The sequence below is a fragment of the Pelodiscus sinensis genome, chromosome 1, assembly GCF_052426305.1.
Source record: "Pelodiscus sinensis isolate ZL-2025 chromosome 1, ASM5242630v1, whole genome shotgun sequence".
In the NCBI taxonomy this organism is placed as follows: domain Eukaryota; kingdom Metazoa; phylum Chordata; order Testudines; family Trionychidae; genus Pelodiscus; species Pelodiscus sinensis.
Window position 1 is genome coordinate 181,175,726 of NC_143052.1, and position 17,876 is coordinate 181,193,601.

The window sequence follows — 17,876 nt, forward strand, 5'->3', positions numbered from 1 at the left end:
ACAGCAATTTGGTAAATGGGAAGGAGATGACATAAAGAAGAAAGAAAGTGTGGGTGGGGGGAAGCTACTGAGAAAGGGGAAATGTAATATCCACTAGGGAGAATTGAAGGGAACAGAGTGGGAACAACTGTAAGATGTAGCCTTGAGAACGTGACCAGAGTGCAGTGCAACCATTGTTTCCCTCCACTGAAATCCCTTCCTCCATTAAAACAGTATCTTAGAGAATTTGTTTGGGCCTAAATTCACATTTCTCCAGTTGGATTAAATGCCATTTTTATATTTAGATGCCTGAAATACTCTCTACAGCAGTAAATACAAACATAAGTTCTTGATCCGTTCATCTGAATGAATGAATGAATGAATGCTATTTAAAGTTTCCCTCAGTTATCAGTTGACTGCTTTCCCTCCTTGATTCCCTTTGGTCCCATTTAATTAGTTTTCCTTTAATTCCCTGCAGCCTCATTACCAGCCCCAGGATCAATATCTTTGCTTGTGTGTTTAACAAGAATATGAGATAATAAGCTAAACATCAGTCAACATGTTTTCCTTCTTTGGGAGCAATATATTGTAATAATTTATTTCATACTAGGGATCAGTTACTTCATTATGAGTATTTCCACATAGATTCTTGCTAAGACTGAGGATAGTCTTCATAAAAGATCAGAGCAAAACCATCTAGTCCAGGGTGTTTTTCAGTTTGTGTTATTTAAATTGTCTATTCTACTTCTGTCAGTTTTAGCATCAGAGAATTGCTCTGTTTCTTTTGTGGTTAGCTTTCATATTCTTAACCAAGAAATTGTGAAGCACAGATCTTTGTTATATAATGCAGAATATACAATATTGAACACTTCTGGATTATTATTTTAGGCCTAAATCCTCACCTACTGTGCTAAACTCAAATAGGTAGGCTTAATGTTAGGAAAGTTTCCATGGCAGTTTAAAAGGGGGAAAAAAATCCTCTTCCACTTCTCTAGTCCAGTGTTTCTCAACCAGAGGTATGAGTACCCTTAGGGGGGTACATGAGAGAAGTCTGGGGGGGCATGTCAACACAACTGAAATTTGGAGGAAACTGAATTTTTGTTATAAGTTTTATGGTGCTTTATTATTTTTGTACTTTTTACACCCAAAAATTTCATCACCTGCTCAGCTATGATTAAGTTGTTTAAACAAATGTGTTGCAATGATAGAAAAAAAAATTGAGTGTCTGAAAACTGTACATACTGGGGGTACTTATAATTTTTTTTTTGAAAAAGGGGGTACTTTATTTTTAAAAAGGTTGAGAAACACTGCTCTAGACCATGGAATCCTAGTGGATTTAAAAAGAAAAAAAGTTCAGCAAACAAAGCTTTCTCTTGACACTAGTCCCATGGTAGCTGGAATTAGAATTGAGTAGTGACATCCATAATTTCCTTTGGGGTCCTTTGAATTCTTCTCTTGGTTTTTGAGGGTTTATGGTGCATTCACTTTATATGTATAAGCTTTTCTTAGCAACCATGAAGACCAGGAACTTTTTTTTTGTCTGCTAGAAATGGAGATCTCACGTAATAACTAGGAGGTGGGGCTGTATGAACAGCATCAAATATTTTGAGATGTGATAAAAATGTCAGAGTTGGCAAACAGCGTACCTCCCCTGTCTTCAATGGTGTTTTGTCCATTCACACCAGCAGAGCATTTGGTTTATTGAATTTGTGAGTCATCTCCGGTAATTAACAGCCTATGTAGCTGCTGGTCCAGTAACCATAGTCCTCTCCTTCCTATTCTGTGAGGTTAGTTCTGTAATGAATTCTCATACCCAGATTCCTTGGGGATGTATACTGTTGTCTTGCCAACTACCAACAGGGGCAAGAAAATGATGAAAGTAATTAATGCATCTGGGAGCTATTTTAAAAATCTCTTTGTAGAGTATTACCACCTTCCTACAGCCCCTATTTGCCTGAAATAAGTGTGAGTTACCTACTGTGACGTAGTGTGGGTACCTTGCTGGTTGCTAGGCTTGGGTTGTGAGTGACCTCCACTGGCTGCTGTATGCAGCATGGCCCAGCAGGGCAGGGGATGAGTCATTATGCAAGGGGGCTAAGAATCTGCCTGACCAGTCATCTCCCAGGGAGTGGAACAATGGGAAGAAGGGGAGTGGAGCCCTGTCTAGGGGCAGGACTGGAAGTGGGAGAGTTGGGTTTCTGTCTGGTGGTATGGAGGAAGCAGCCTAGACAACGGGCTGGGATTTAGGGGCCCAGGCTCCCCCATCTTAAGGGGGGCTGAGGATTCCTAGGCCTGCCCTGTAACCAGATTACATCTGTGCTGTGCTGTATCCTGGAAAAGCAATAAACTCCCTCTATTCTACTGGCTGGTGGAGTCTGTCCGTGCCATTACGGGGGTGCAGGAGACGGGGAAACCCCAATGTGCCGTCACACCTACCAATATTAATTTCAAAGGTTCTACTAACCAAGTATTGACTAACTTGTTTTTCTCTGCTTTTGGGGGAATCAAAGGGATTCCACATGTTTTAATACTCACCATGCATTTTTATTTCATCTTCTGTGAAGGTTTCTTGCCTTTCCTATTCCTATCTCTTGGTTTCACACTGATGATCTGTTTAGTTCCCATGGTGATTTTACAGACTCAACTAAGTTTTCTTTGAAGTAAAAAATATCCATCAGTTCCTCTCAAGTACCATACATTTTTAGTTTTCCTTTGTAAATTATTTGCAGTTGGGTTGGCTACCACAATGAAAAATTAAAGTCTTTGCTTTTTTTCCTCCAATGGCTTACACCCTTTTGCCTAGTATATCAATTAAGCTGTCTCAGGAAACCATTACTGGAAGTTGTTTCCTTTTGAGAATTGTTCCCTATTTTCACTTGTCGCAATGTTGATATTAATGCTCCAAACTTTTGCATTGATAAGAGGTTTGGAGATTGTGGTGGGCTTCAAAGCAATTTGGTTCTGTTTATGTACAGTAGGAAATATTTGTTTACTTACATGGATGTTTTAGAAGACAGAGTTGTTCTTTCTTCATCCTCTGGGACACATACCACATGACATTTGAATATCTGGATCTGGTTTCTCAGAATGTTACTTTGGCTCCCAGTTTCTTGATTTTGCTTTGTACTTGATTTATGTGTATGGTGTCATCTTTCTCTACATCCTAGGCAATCTGTCAGTCTATGCAAATTAGATGTGTAGGTGTTTTTCATAAACCCATTAGGAGTATCTCTGTATCTAAAGGCAACTAATACCTTTAAGAATCTGGCCCTTACCCATTTTTGAAAATTTTACCATTCGGCTTCATATCTGTCTCTAAAGCACTTAGCAATGAGTTAACATTATACATATGGTGAATAATATGCTTTGGTCTGCGGCTTTGTGTGAGGTTTGTTTCAGCAAGCAGATTATACTTTGAAAAAAACTCTTCATTCCCCAAGTTATAAAATTACTTGGCATTCAGATTTCCTAGACAGCTTTGAAAATCTCAATCATAACAGTGCTCAGTGACCAGGCTTACAACATCTGTGAGCTTTTTAATAAGCAGTATTACAGAAAACAAATAAAAAAACAGCACAATCTCTTAAGCTACTGCTGTTCTAATCATAATGTCTGAAGATTTACATTTCTTGATTTATATTAGAGACAAAATTGCTAATAGTGCTACTAATGGGAGGCCTTTGTCCTTAAAGGAACAGATTTTAGATTTCAAGCCGTTGCTTTAAAGGAGTTTCTTATCTTTTATGTGTTGGTAAAGCACTGAGTACAGCATTCTATAAATTATAGATAATAATTATTATAATAACAAGAAAAGCCTAATGAGGAAGAAAGCTTTCTTTATGGTTCTGTTTTTCTGCTTCTAAAAGTAACCAATTAAAGGGGCTTAGCATAAACAAGGAGATTTATAGAAACAGTGTGTGGGTTTCCCACACACATGAACGTGCACTCTTGCAAAGAAATTAGCCTGAGCATATTGTTCAGTAGTGTTCTGAGTCAATGAATCTTGAAAATTCATAAGCGATATCAGTGATAGTTGAAGGACACTTCTGCTCTCCCTTTTCTCTGTTTACCCAAGATGCCTCTAATAGGTTCTGCGCAGGTTTTATCTGTGTTGAGGAAAAGATGAGGTATCAAAGCTTGATGGAATCCCAGAAGCCTTTCTTTCTATATTTTGTATTTATTCTAATTGTTACCTATTTATGGGTACGTCTACACTACAGCGCTAATTCGAACTAACTTAGTTCGAATTAGTTAATTCGAACTAAGCTAATTCGAACTAACGGATCCAGACTCAATTAGTGTTTTGCTAATTCGAACTAGCATGTCCACATTAAGTGGACCCTGAACCAGGCTTAAGGATGGCCGGAAGCAGTGCCGGCAGGGCATCAGAGGAGGACTTAGAGCATGGAGATGCTGTGTCAGGCTAGCCGAGGGCTGTGCTTAAAGGGTCCCGACCCCCTCCCCGGACAGACAGTTCTCAGGGGTGCCCCGCTTGCAAAGCAGTCCTGGCTTGGATTGCCCGGAGTAGCCACACTGGGCACATCACAGCACTCGGCCATCAGACTGGCTGCACTTGCCGCAGGCTGCCATCTGGGGAGAGGGAGCAATTGGGGGGCTGCAGGAGAGCTTCCACCCCAAAAGCCCGCAGAGCCAGCCCAGTCCTCCCCATCAGGGGCGCATACCCCATTCCTCACTCACCTCCTTCAACTTACCCTTCCCTAGCCCCTCTTCTTGATGTACAAAATAAAGGACAATTGGGTTCAAAAATTGAATCTGTCTTTATTGAACAAAACTGGGGGAGACTGGGAAAAGGAGGTGGGAGAGGGGAAGAGAGAGGCTGGGAGAGGGGAGGGCAACTAAAATGATCAGGGGTTGGGAACAGGTCCCATATGAAGAGAGGCTAAAGAGACTGGGACTTTTCAGCTTAGAAAAGAGGAGACGGAGGGGGGACAAGATAGAGGTCTCTAAAAGCAGGAGTTGGGTGGAGAGGGTGCATACAGAAAAGTTCTTCATTAGTTCCCATAAAGAAGGACTAGAGGACACCAAAGGAAAGGAATGGGTAGCAGGCTTCAAACTAGTAACAGAAAGTTGTTCTTCACAAAGCAAAGAGTCAACCTGTCGAACTCCTTGCTGCAGGAGGCTGTGAAGGCTACAACTAGAACAGAGTTTAAAGGGAAGTGAGATCAAGTCATGGAGGTTGGGTCCATGGAGTGGTATTAGCCAGGGGGTAGGAGTGGTGTCCCTGCCCAAGATTTGTGGAAGGCTGGAGAGGGAAGGCACGAGACAAATGCCTTGGTCACTGTCTTCGGTCCATCCCCTCCAGGGTCCCTAGGGTTGGCCCCTGTCGGCAGACAGGCTACTGGGCTAGACCTTTGGTCTGACCCAGGACGGCCATTGTAAGCTCAGGGCTCAGGGTCGGGGGTCTCAGTGGACCCCCTTGATTTTCATGCACACCTGCTCCTGGGTGGCCAGGCTGGCAGCTCTCCTGCCCTAGACGGCCACTTTCCTGTGCCTAGTGTGGAGATCGTGGACGAAGTCCACGATGTCCGCACTAGACCAGGCGGGTGCCCGCCTCTTGCATTCCCGGGCAAGTTCCCGGGAGCCGCCAGCCTGGTCCCGGGAAGAGGGGGAGGGCTGGGGGGCATCGGGTGGGTGGCTCGATGCGTGCCAGGTGCAGGGTCTGCTGGCTGGGTTCTGGCAGGCTTGCACCTGGCACGTTCATCGTAGCCAGCCCGTGCCCCTTTAAGGGGTCCGGGGCCGGGAGGGGGGCAGACGAGTTTCCCTGGTGTTGGCCAGAGTGGCCACCAGGGAAACCTGGGGAGGGCTAGCCTCCCACTAGTTCGAATTAAGGGGCTACACACCCCTTAATTCGAACTAGTAAGTTCGAACTAGGCTTAATCCTCGTAAAATGAGGTTTTCCTAGTTCGAACTAAGCGCTCCGCTAGTTCGAATTAAGTTCAAACTAGCGGAGCGCTAGTGTAGCGCCTATGAAAGTTAGTTCGAACTAACGTCCGTTAGTTCGAACTAACTCTGTAGTGTAGACATACCCTATGTTACCAAAATACTACTAAAATCTTCCTTGAGTTCAGTCCTTGGATTTCTCCTTTTGGAAAGAATAAGTCTTTCATAGAGTACACTCACAACTAGGAGTTCCTATGCTTCCTAGTGGCCATATCTGGGGATTAATTACCTTTTTCCTTGCCCATTGGTCTCTTTCTTTCTCAGACACAGTTTGCTGCTTCTTTATGGTCATTGTAGGTCCTCCCCTTCCAGAGTTTCAAAGTCCCATTTGATCAACAACCAGTTGCTGTTCATTCAGCCTTCCAGTCCAAGGCCAAATCCATTTCAGTTTATCCCTGCTCACTATTCTATGTTCTAGTCCAGGGATTTTGGATTTGGTAACTGTAGTCTGCTAGCTCCTGCCGTTGTTTTCATAGACTTCTTGCTGCCTTCTTCTTGATCTCCTGGCCCTCCTCTAAGTTTACCAACCCGAACTCTTTCATCTCACAACTAACTGCAGATTACTGAAATCTGTTATTCAAACACATGTCTCTCCTCTTGGGGTGATTGCAGCCTACTTCCCCAGGAACCCCTTTCTGCAGACAAATTCCTGGCCTTATACTAGCCTTGGTACTTCAGCTCACTTCTATTATCGGTCATCCTTGAAATCCATGGTTCTACCTCAGTTGCATCCTATCAAGTTAGTTAACCTAATCTGTTCTGTGTGGTGTGGATACCCAACATAATGCCTTTATATCTGGGTTTCTGCTGGTGCATAGGCTTTAGGTTAGAGAGACAAGATTTGGCTTTTAGTCCTTATGCTTAGTCTCCATGAGCTAGATAGATTCATGGAGGTTAGGTCCATCAATGGTTATTAGCCAGGATGAGCAGGAATGGTGTCCCTAGCCTCTGTATCTCTGGAGATGGGTGACAGGGAAGGGATCACGTGAGGATTACCTGTTGTGATCTCTTCTTCTGGGGTACGTAGTATTGGCCACTGTTGGCAAACAGGATACTGGACTAGATGGACCTTTGGGCTGACCCAGTATGGCTGTTCTTATGTTCTTATTAAACTTTGAAATGTGCTCCACAGAACACAGATCATGTTACCATAGAGAAAAGATATAGAGCCTTGGAGGAAAAAAGAACTACAGCCTTTTTACTTGCAAATACATATACACACATATATAATAATGTGCTGTGATCTTCATAGCTGTACACTATGATTATTGAAATGTCATTATATATCACATATAAAAATTATGTTAACAATCTTAAGGTTACAAAGTCAAACATGCAAAAGATAGGACATGTTAAAATTAAGATTGCCTGTGAATCTTAACTCAGTCCCGTTGTATTTTATTTTCTAGTGTTTAACTACATAACCACATGCTAGTTTTTCCACAGAACCCAATCTCATTCATTCACATTATGGAACTGGTCTGGGTGTGGATGAGAGTTCAGTAGTGAAAGAGGCTGTTGCCTATAGTACCTCTGCCTCATTTGTTGCAAAAATTGGCTGGTGTGCAATGAATGAGGTACAGGCTAGTGTTATGGTTAAGGAAGCTGAAGGCAGCCTGGGGAACTGAATTCTGTCCCTACCTCTGCTGCAGGGCTCCTGTGTGATGCTAGGCAAGTCACTTAAATCAAACGTTTTGTAGATAAATGTTTATTTTCTGGGTTCCCAAACTTGAGAGCCTGGGGTCTCATTTGCAGAAGTGCTGAGCACACATATCTGCAAGTCATAAGGGACTTTGAACATATAAAATATTAAATACAGTGCTAAATACTTAACTTTTCAGTGTTCATCTGTTATCTTAATATTCCTATATCATAGTTTACTGGGTGTAATTTCCTAAGGTTCTTTTTTAAACAACCACTAAAAGCAGAAATTCTAACACATACTGTCTTATTCACTCACATAATTCACCAGCAGGGTTGAAACCTTTAGATCCACCTCATAGACCTTCTACCACTTTGTTAATGGAGTAAATAATAGCAATAGTAGTTTGTTAGTCCGTATGTGGAGAAGCCAATAAATGAAGATTAGGCATAAATCAGTTGGATTTACAGATATTAGCTGACATCCTGGGATTCAGGAAGGTTGGGTTCCGTTTAAAGTTCAGAAGAGTGCTTCACTGGACACAGACCTTTCTGCTTCTCTTCTCTGCTAATCTATCCTGTGATGCCTCTCCCAATACATCTCTGTTCCAATACTCTTTCTCCTCCCTAACTTGTTCAAGTCCCATTCACCTTCCGTAACTAATCCCAATGTATTTCTGGTCTCGCTGTCTGGGTCCAAAACTTTCGTCCACTCTTTCTCCCCATCTTAGCCTCCCTCCCTAAACTGATCTTTTCAGTATCCTTCTCAGGCTCCTTCTCTCAGTCATCTTGCCTGGCCAGTCCCAGTTTTTTGGTTCCCCAGGATCCTCATCTTAGTACCATAGATCTGGAAGAGGTCATCAAGTCCAGCCCCCTGCCCAAGGCAGGACCAATTCCAACTAAATCAACCCAGCTGGGGCTTTGTCAAGCCGAGACTTAAAAAACAATAGGAATGGAGATTCCATCACCTCCCTAGGTAACCCATTCCAGTGCTTCACCACCCTCCTAGTAAAATAGTTTTTTCTAATATCCAACCTAGACCTCCCCGACTGTAACTTGAGACCATTGCTCCTTGTTCTGCCATCCTTCACTACTGTGAATAGCCTTTCTCCATGAGGCCTCCCATGAGGAAGTTGAAGGCTGCTATCAAATCTCCCCTCACTCTTCTCTTCTGCAGACTAAACAAACCCAAATCCCTCAGTCTCTCCTCATAGGTCATGTGCTCCAGCCCCCTAATCATTTTGGATGGCCTCTGCTGGACCCTCTCCAATGCATCCACATCCTTTCTATAGTGGCGGGGGAGGTGGGGGCAGAACTGAACACAATAATCCAGATGTAGCCACACCAGAGCCAAATAAAGGCAAATAATCACTTCTCTAGATCTGCTTGTAATGCTCCTCTTAATGCAATCTAAGATTCCATTAGCCTTCTTGGCTACAAGGGCACACTGTTGACTCACATCCAGCATCTCATCCACTGTAATCCCCAGGTCCTTTTCTACTGAACTGCTACTTAGCTAGTCAGTCCCCAGCCTGTAATGATGCTTGGGATTCTTCCATCCCAAGTGCAGGACTCTATATTTGTCCTTGTCGAACCCCATCAGATTTCTTTTGACCCAATCCTCTAATCTGTCTAGGTCACTGTGGACCCTATCCCATCATATCTACCTCTCCCCCTAGCTTACTGTCATCTGCAAACTTGCTGAGGGTGCAATTCATCTCCTCATCCAGGTCATTAATAAAGATGTTGAACAAAATCGGTCCTAGACCTGAACCTTGGGGCACTCCACTAGAAAACGACCACCAACCTGACATAGAGCTGTTGATCACTACCCATTGGGCCCTGTTGGGCCCTACCCAGCTTTCTATCCATTTTACAGTCCATTTATCCAATCCATACTCCCTTAACTCCATCTGATCCCCTCTCCCAGCATAGTCTCTCCTGCCTCTATACTGGTCTCCTCAGTAGATACTAGTCCTTCCACTCACCTCTTTGTTTCTAATCTTAGTCTCCGTTTCCAACATTTCTACCCTCCCTGGCTCCTGGCAACTTCTAATGCTGCCTAAAATATACCAAAAACCATGTTTCTGTATTCAATTTTATAATTTGCTCTGTGTACTTATATATTTTGCAGGATGTTTCATAAATGAATTCATAACATGCTTCAGCGGGATATGCTATTTGCTAGAGTTTTAATGTAGTATTCCTGAATTTCCATCATTGTTCAGTTTTGCACTGAAACTAAAGACCGATGCAGTCACAAATATGTTTTATGAGCATTTATTTTATTTATTGCATTTTGTAACTGGTCAACTTTGTTTAAATTGAGAATTTTTTTGTTTAAATACCATTGATTCTAAATGAAGCAATTTTGTACCCTTTCAAAAACATAATTCTTCTATACTTTGAAATTGGAACTTGTACATGAACAAAATACAAATTTAGAATACAATTTTCAAATGCAGGTGCCTAATTATCTATTCCTAAATGAATATTTAAGGGTCAAAGTAAAAAATGTCCTAATTTCAAAGGAGCTGATTACCACAGCTCACATGGAAGACAAAATGGACCGGGAAAGCTCTTTGAAAAAGAGGCCTTGTATATCTGGGTTGATTTAGATTATGCACATCAAACAATTTAGGGCTTAGTATATTGTTTTGTGATTATTTAAACTAATATTTGCATCTTTACAGAAAGATAAGGAAGATCAGTGGCTAGAGAAAAAAGTACAGGGTAGCAGAGACCACATAATCTTAGAGCATCTTCAATGGACCATGGGTTATGAAGTGCAAATTACTGCTGCCAATAGACTGGGTTATTCTGAACCAACATTGTATGAGTTCAGCATGCCACCAAAGCCCAACATTATTACTGGTAAGTTAATTTTAAAATACACGTCTAATTGTGACCTGATTGTTTTCTCATAATAGCATTTAATGTCTATGCTCTTTGGTTTTTGTTGCAGTCTCTGGATTTAAGATTATTGATTATTGCAAACGTTTTTAATTGCCTAGACTTGAAATCATAATATTCTTTATTTCAGCTCTAATTGGATTCTAACTCATAAATTGGAGATGTTTGTTGTTGTTGTTTATATTATTGTATGGCCTAACAACCCTAGTCATGGACCAGGATGCTATTGTACTATGCATTGTACGAATGCAACAGAAAGATGGTCCCTTCCCCAAGGGGATTTCAATCAAAACACCTTTCCATTTGCCACTATTGATATTAGTGAAGTCACTGCTAATTGCAGAAGAAACATAGAACCACAGATTCAGGTATGGGCAGTTAATAAGAGATTGCTGTTATTCAGAAATGTAGTTGCTGTACCTTTGTAAGATTGGGGGTTTTATAAATTGTTTATGTTGTCGGTTGTAAATCTGGTAATGTGTTGGGATCCTGGGGCTCAGTCCAAGTCAATGGGACTACTCATGCTTTAAATTAAGCATGGGATTAAGGGCTTTGCTTGAGCAGGTTCCATACTCTGCACCTTACAATATCAAGCCTTTAAATAGGGATGTTTTGATTTAATCCTTTTAGTTAATCTTTGAGGTACTTAATGTATAAAGTTCTAAGGGTCCAACTCGACAAATGTAACTACTCCTATAAATAAATTGTTCATGTGTATAACTTGAATAGTTTGGAGTTAACATTTTTAAAAGCAAAAATACACAGTGGTTCAGGACTAGCAGTGTTTCCATTATTAACTTATTGAAGGTTAAAATTTAATCTTTTAAAATTATTTCAAACTGAAATTTGAGGCATAATTTACCAATTCCCTAGCACTCTTTTCAACAACAGTACAAATGTATTCATTTAACTTATGGGGGTTAGATATTTTCTGATTTACTATAACTAAAACACATATTAATTTTAGAATTATGAGTTTTCAGGGTTTTAGTCCAAATTGTGAACTGTTACATTTGATAAGTTCAAAATGAAATAAATGGCAGTAACATTTAAATTTAGAAGTCAGGTATTAAACCTTTGCAGCATCTAAATTTAACAGAGGTTTTATGTTAGCTATAAATTACATAGATAATACATTACACTAAGATTTTAAACTTGCCAAATACATATCAAGGCCAATGGAAAAAAGGACAAAAATAATACGATGTCAATACAGCTGCATCTAGACTGGCAAGTTTTTCTGCAAAAGCAAGTGCTTTTGCGGAAAAACTTGCCAGCTGTCTACACTGGCCGCTTTGAATTTGCACAAGAACACTGATAATCTAATGTAAGATTTTCAATGTTCTTCCGCAAATACAATGACTCTCCAATTCAGGAAAAAGCCCTCTTGTGCAAATGCCTTTGTGCAAGAGGGCCAGTATAGACAACTGAGAACCATTTTGCGCAAAAAAGCTCTGATGGCGAAAATGGCGATGGGGGCTTTCTTGCGCAAAAGCATTCATGCCAATCTAGATGCTCTTTTCCACAAATGCTTTTAACGGAAAAACTTTTCTGTTAAAAGTATTTGCGGAAAATCATTCCAGTCTAGACATAGCCTACCTGTATTTCATATGGAGCTTAAAAGTATGAGTGGCACTGGTTTCACTAATGTAGTATTGACTCCAAATGATCTATAAACTTGATGTATTCCTGGAAATGTTTCAAATAATTAACATTTTTTCTCCTATTATCTAATTGGCTACTAAAAAAACCAGTCAATCTACTACATTGTTAGTGGATTGTTTTAGAAAATATATTTTCAAAAGAAGTGTTTTAGGCTCCTAAGTTAATGGCTTTTCCTATATTATCAGAAATGTATCTGTTGATATTTAAAGTCCAGTTTCCTGATTTATAAACAGTTAAGAAGCATGGCCCATAACTTAGTAAATATAAAGTTTAGGATCAAATCAAGCCCTGATATATGCTGGGTGTTGATTTGTGCACTTGGTCAGTGTAGGTAAGTGGAAATTTATTTGGGTCTTGATGTGGCTCAACTCCCTCACACTGCAGTCTACTTCTGTTTGATTCAGTGGCATCAGTCTGTTTGCCACATTGTGGTATCATAGTTCAGAATTATAATTTCACCCTGAGGCAAAAAATGAAGATGGAGATGGGCTGTAGGAAAAGAGATCTTCCTCAGCAATTATTCTAGGTAAATTCTATGACCAGTATTATGCAGGAGGTCAGACCAGATGATCACAATGATCCCTTGTGGTCTTGCTCATATGAATCTATGCAAAATCTTTCCTTGCAAGGAATAAAATAATCTTGCAAGTATAAAATGTAATAGAAAAACAGAGGAAGGGCACTTACCTTTATACAATTGATATATTTGGAATCATTTAACAGCATACAAGTTTCACTTTAATGTTTCTTAGATATAGATATACCTAATGAAACACAAGCTTAACCATTTACAATTTTTTAAAATCATAAATAATTCCAGCAACTGGCAAACTCTAAATGCCTGCATGAGTGGTAAGAAAGCTTAATACTTTTTATATACGAGGCAGTTTAGGTAACCAGCATCTAAATTAGGGGTGGGCAATAGCATGGTGATCGTTTGCCAAGGTTAGACCATGGTGAGTTGCCACCGCTATATTTATTTGCGCGGATGCTCCCATTGGTGCTCCCGTTGGCTGTGGATTACTGTTTCCAGCCAATGAGACCAGCACGGACCAGGACACCACTTTCTGCAGCTCCCATTGACTTAGAATGACAATCTGCAGGCAACAGGAACTTCAGTATTCAGTACCTGCAGCCGTGCAGGTAAATATAGTGGTGGGGACCTGCCAAAACTTAACCATTGCACACTGGATCTGGCCTGGGCTGGTATTTGCCTACACTTGATCCAATGGAGATAGAGCATTTTTCATTTTATGAACGTGCTTTTTCAGCTATGTAGGGTAGGGGATCTCTTATTAGTACTTTCACGCAAACTTTACTAGCATTAAGGAGAAGTTGGACTATTTGAACATTTAGCATATAGTCCCTTTGATATGGGTAATTTTTTCAATTAAGATTGTGCGACTAATTAGTTTCCTTGACAACTGCTTTTGCAAATACTAAAGTGGTGTCAGCCGACGGTCAGGGCAGCGTGTGTGTGTATGTTTCCGAGAAAAGGTTTAACGTCCGTGTCTTTACTGCTAGGACCGGGGTCCCATCGCAGAGGGTGGCCAGCAGGCCAACAGACGCCCCGTTATATAGGAAGAGCTTATTACATCTTAGATTTCAGCTGCTAGAATTCCATAATTCCTTCGCAGCGGGCAGCCTTGAGGAAAGACTGAAAGATGCCCCAGTGGGTCCTGTCACCTGGGAGTGACACAGATCCAAACGCCCAAGCTCTTCCTATAACTGTCCCTTTAGACCGGCTGAAGTTCTTTTAAATTGTGCTTGGTTCTGTTACAGCAACTGAAGGAGTCAGGTTAAAGCTTAAACAGTTACAGGTTTATTGAGGAAGCTTATAAATCATATGGTTACAATGGCTATTGCTCTATTTCTTAACTATTAGCAAAATATAGGTCTTAAAAATGGTTACAAAGAAGATAAAGATAGAAAAATAGAAATAATGGTACCAAGTAACAGCTTACTCTTTCTATGTGTACACTTAAGACAGAGGACCACATCCAGGTACCATTTTTACCCCCTTCTGTGCCTCTCGACTCCAGCATGTCAGGCCAGGGCCGGTCCCTCAATTCCTAGGAAAGACGAAAATACGAGGTGGGCGTCCCCATAGAACCTCGGGAGGTCAAACACCTAACCCGACCAGCAGGTAGAGGGTAGAATGACACTCAAAGTGAGTGTGTGCTGGGCCCATCTTTTATAATCATGAGGTCACGTATTTCTCTTTCTTATCTGTCATGCCAATTGATGCTGGTCTGTCTGTTGTGAGACCAGTTCTTACAAGGAAGTTGTGAACTTAATTTACACTTGTAAGAGAGATTTGAGATGATTAAATTTTGAAGTACTGGACATTGTTTTCTCAGTGGGAAATTCCTCTTCCTGGGACTGTGTGTTCGAATCAACATAGGTGCCAGCCGCAGCCTCGAGGCCAGCTTATTGACTTAGCTGCTCTCTATCCACATATCTGTGTTTCAGCTTCTCAGGATCAGATGAGCCAGCATAGACTATGCTGATATTATTGCTCCTTCTCTGTCCTGTATGCTTCAGAGAGGCAAATAAGATGGATGATATGGGGTTATAGTCTGTCTGGCCACAAGTGGGTGTGAAATTAACATACTACAGGAATTCTGTAGAAGCTGTTTCTAAATGATCTGAATATTTTGCCATAAGATACTCAAAATCTCTACAGTATTTACTATAATTGTCTATGAACCCAACCTCTAGTACATATGTCTAGTTCTGAAATAGATGCTGTGTGTGTGCGTATTTTGTTTTGTTTTAGTTTTTAATCTCTCTAACACTAATAGTTAAATTTTAAAACTTCACACCTGATTCCTACACAAATTTACATTCATCCTTAACTTCAAACAGCTGAGTAATCACCTTAACTTCAATGTTCATATCTAGGACGCAAATCACTGGCAGCTTTGGTAGCTTTTTAATTTTCTTGTATCACATATTTACTGTGAGTTTCGTGGGCAATTTTTATTTTAAATGCTGCCCCCAGTGCTGGTGTGTTGTATTCACAGCCTTGGAACAGTCAAAATCTCTGTGCAATTCCCACAGACAAAATGACCTTTTCTGTCAGTGTTGAGGTTTTTTCTTACCCTTTTGAACAAATGACTGTCAGTTGTGCTAAAGCACCTTCATTCCTCCTGACCAAAATTATTTAGTGATGGGCAATCTATTTAATACGTGATATTTTCTTTGATTTTCATGCTATGCCCAATAGCAGCAAAGATGTCAGTATTCATCATACCAAAGAGATAGTTTATATCATCAGTATTGACGAGAAATGACAGCTTTATGAGATCTAAAGTTTCGTCTTGAAAAGAATGTGTGACAACGTATTTTTATATCAATGCAACAAGGTGTCTTTTTTTTTTTAGATTAATAGAATTAGAAAGTGTATGGTCAATATGAATACAATAGCATCTTCTTCCATCTGTCTCAAATACATTTGTGTAAGTTCTTAGCTGGCCCCACAGATAAGCATGTCACAGAAATAATTCCCAAAGTGGTTGCTGACAATCCTGGGAACTTCTCCTGTCCATTAAAGCCTTCTTTCCATATTTTAAATGTATTTTAAATTACTCCTTCCATTTAACAACACAAATAAGATGAAAGTCATAAATGTAATGTCATACAGGGATTCAACCTACAGAGAAACCCAACATAGTGATATGGGTGGGGGAAGAAAACATTCACAATACAAAAATTGTAGGTTGTTAATTTTTGTTTTCCTTGATTTTTTTTCTTTAAATCTGTTTTGTTTTTTTGCCAAGGAAGTAGAGAATATTCATGTGAGGATTTCCATTCTACAGTGCTGCCTCCTCCTGCCCTTTATTTTAGGTTAGTGATTCTCAAAATGGGTCATGGACCCTCTTTGGGAAAGCCACTAGCGGACCTGTGCTTCTTTGTTTACCTGAAGGGTCTGTAGCGTTGGAGCTCCAGTTCATTGTTTCCAGCCAAGGACATCTGCAGGAAGCAGTGGCCCAGGCCAGGCCTTGACGGGAAATGGTGAACCAGAGTCAGTGAAAGCCACGTGGTTCCATTGGCTATGGACCTTGTAGGTAAGCAAAGCAGTGCAGACCTGCTAACAGAACTAAGTAGTGTCGATGTTAGCTGCTGGCTACCAGTTCCAGTGTTCTCTCTGTGCTGCTGGGCAGCACAGCGTCACAGGTGACTAATCACCCTTGCCCAGTCAGAGGCTCAGGGCTCAGTGCAGGGATCTGACTGGCTGGGTGGGGCTGATTAATTACCTGTGAAGCTGTGCTGTCATGACCAGTTCTATTTCTTGTTTTCTGGGAAACATATATTTCATTATTAAAAATAAAGTAAGTGTTTATAAAAAAAAAAATAATAAAAAAAAAACCACACACCAACCTTCCCATGGAACTAAGCTGGAAAAGCTGTCAGTGACAGCATTAGCTAAGAATGGAAGTTCTCATTTACAGTTATGAAGTAATAGCTGCAAGTTTATATCACCAGTAAAAAGGCAGTAGAATTCTATAGTATTTTGATTTGAAGGGAATTTTTTTTAGTGCATGGAAAAATAGTTTAACAGGATGTCTTCAACCACTTTTTTTACTCCCCAAATTGAGCATACTGATTGTTTGAAGGGCAATTTGCTAAAAGGTTCTGCCCATTGAGTTTACACAAGCAGATACTCACATGGGTAAATCTTTTGGCAACAGATTTCTCTTTCTCTTCAAATTATAGAAAAAGTTTAAAATTAAGGATTTGGTAATTATGGCTACATCTAGATTACATCCCTGGCTGTGTCTAGACTGGCAAGTTTTTCCGCAAAATCATCTGCTTTTGCAGAAAAACTTGCCAGCTGTCTACACTGGCCAGTTGAATTTCCGAAAAGCACTGATGATCTCATGTAAGATCGTCAGTACTTTTCCAGAAATACTATGCTGCTCCCGTTTGGGCAAAAGTCTTTTTCTGAAAGACTTTTGCGCAAAAGGGCCAGTGTAGACAGCACAGTACTATTTTCTGCAAAAAAGCCCCAATCGCGAAAATGGCTATTTTTTGTGGAAAACCGTGTCTAGATTGGCCATGGACTCTTTTCTGCAAAAAGTGCTTTTGCGGAAAAGCATCCTGCCAATATAGATGCACTTTTCCGAAAATGCTTTTAATGGAAAACTTTTCCATTAAAAGCATTTTCGGAAAATCATGCCAGTGTAGACGTAGCCCTTCGTAAACAGAGGGATATACATGAGGCACTTCGAAAGTACAAATGAAGTGGGGATTTAAATATCCCACGCTTCATTTTCATAATCATGTCATGGCGCTCTTTCAAACAAGCGCCATATCGAAAGTAAAACTGCGGTCTAGACACGTTTCTTTAAAAAATGACAGGCTTTTTCGAAAGATCCTGTAAACCTGAGCCATATACATAATTTTGTATCCTGAACCTGATCTCTCTTTCTTCATTATGATCTCAATAATGAGATAAAACAGCATTTTTAAATTTCTCATACAATTAAAACTCACTGAAAAATTGTGCGTATTCTAGATTTGAATTCTTTTGGGCCAAAACAACTTTACTTTACCAGCCATAGTTGCAAAGCTGCAACTTTTCTGGTTTCTGGGCCTGAGAATCTGTTTCAGGTCACAGGCCATTAAAGCAGCCTGAATTAGGCCTCAATAGAGCTGCTGTGCTCCAGTATTAATTAGAACTCTTGGGTGATATTTCCAAGATAGAAAGATTT

General features: G+C 40.5%; 1 protein-coding gene across 2 annotated transcripts in view; it reads left to right on the top strand.

The window, feature by feature from the left end:
- Positions 1 to 17,876, top strand: part of NCAM2 (neural cell adhesion molecule 2) — a 545,555-nt gene that overhangs the window by 468,979 nt on the left and 58,700 nt on the right. For both annotated transcript variants that reach the window (XM_075910051.2, XM_006128839.5), the window contains exon 15: positions 10,275 to 10,455. In XM_075910051.2, coding sequence (XP_075766166.1) covers positions 10,275 to 10,455 — 181 coding nt within the window. The remainder of the gene's footprint in view (positions 1 to 10,274; positions 10,456 to 17,876) is intronic.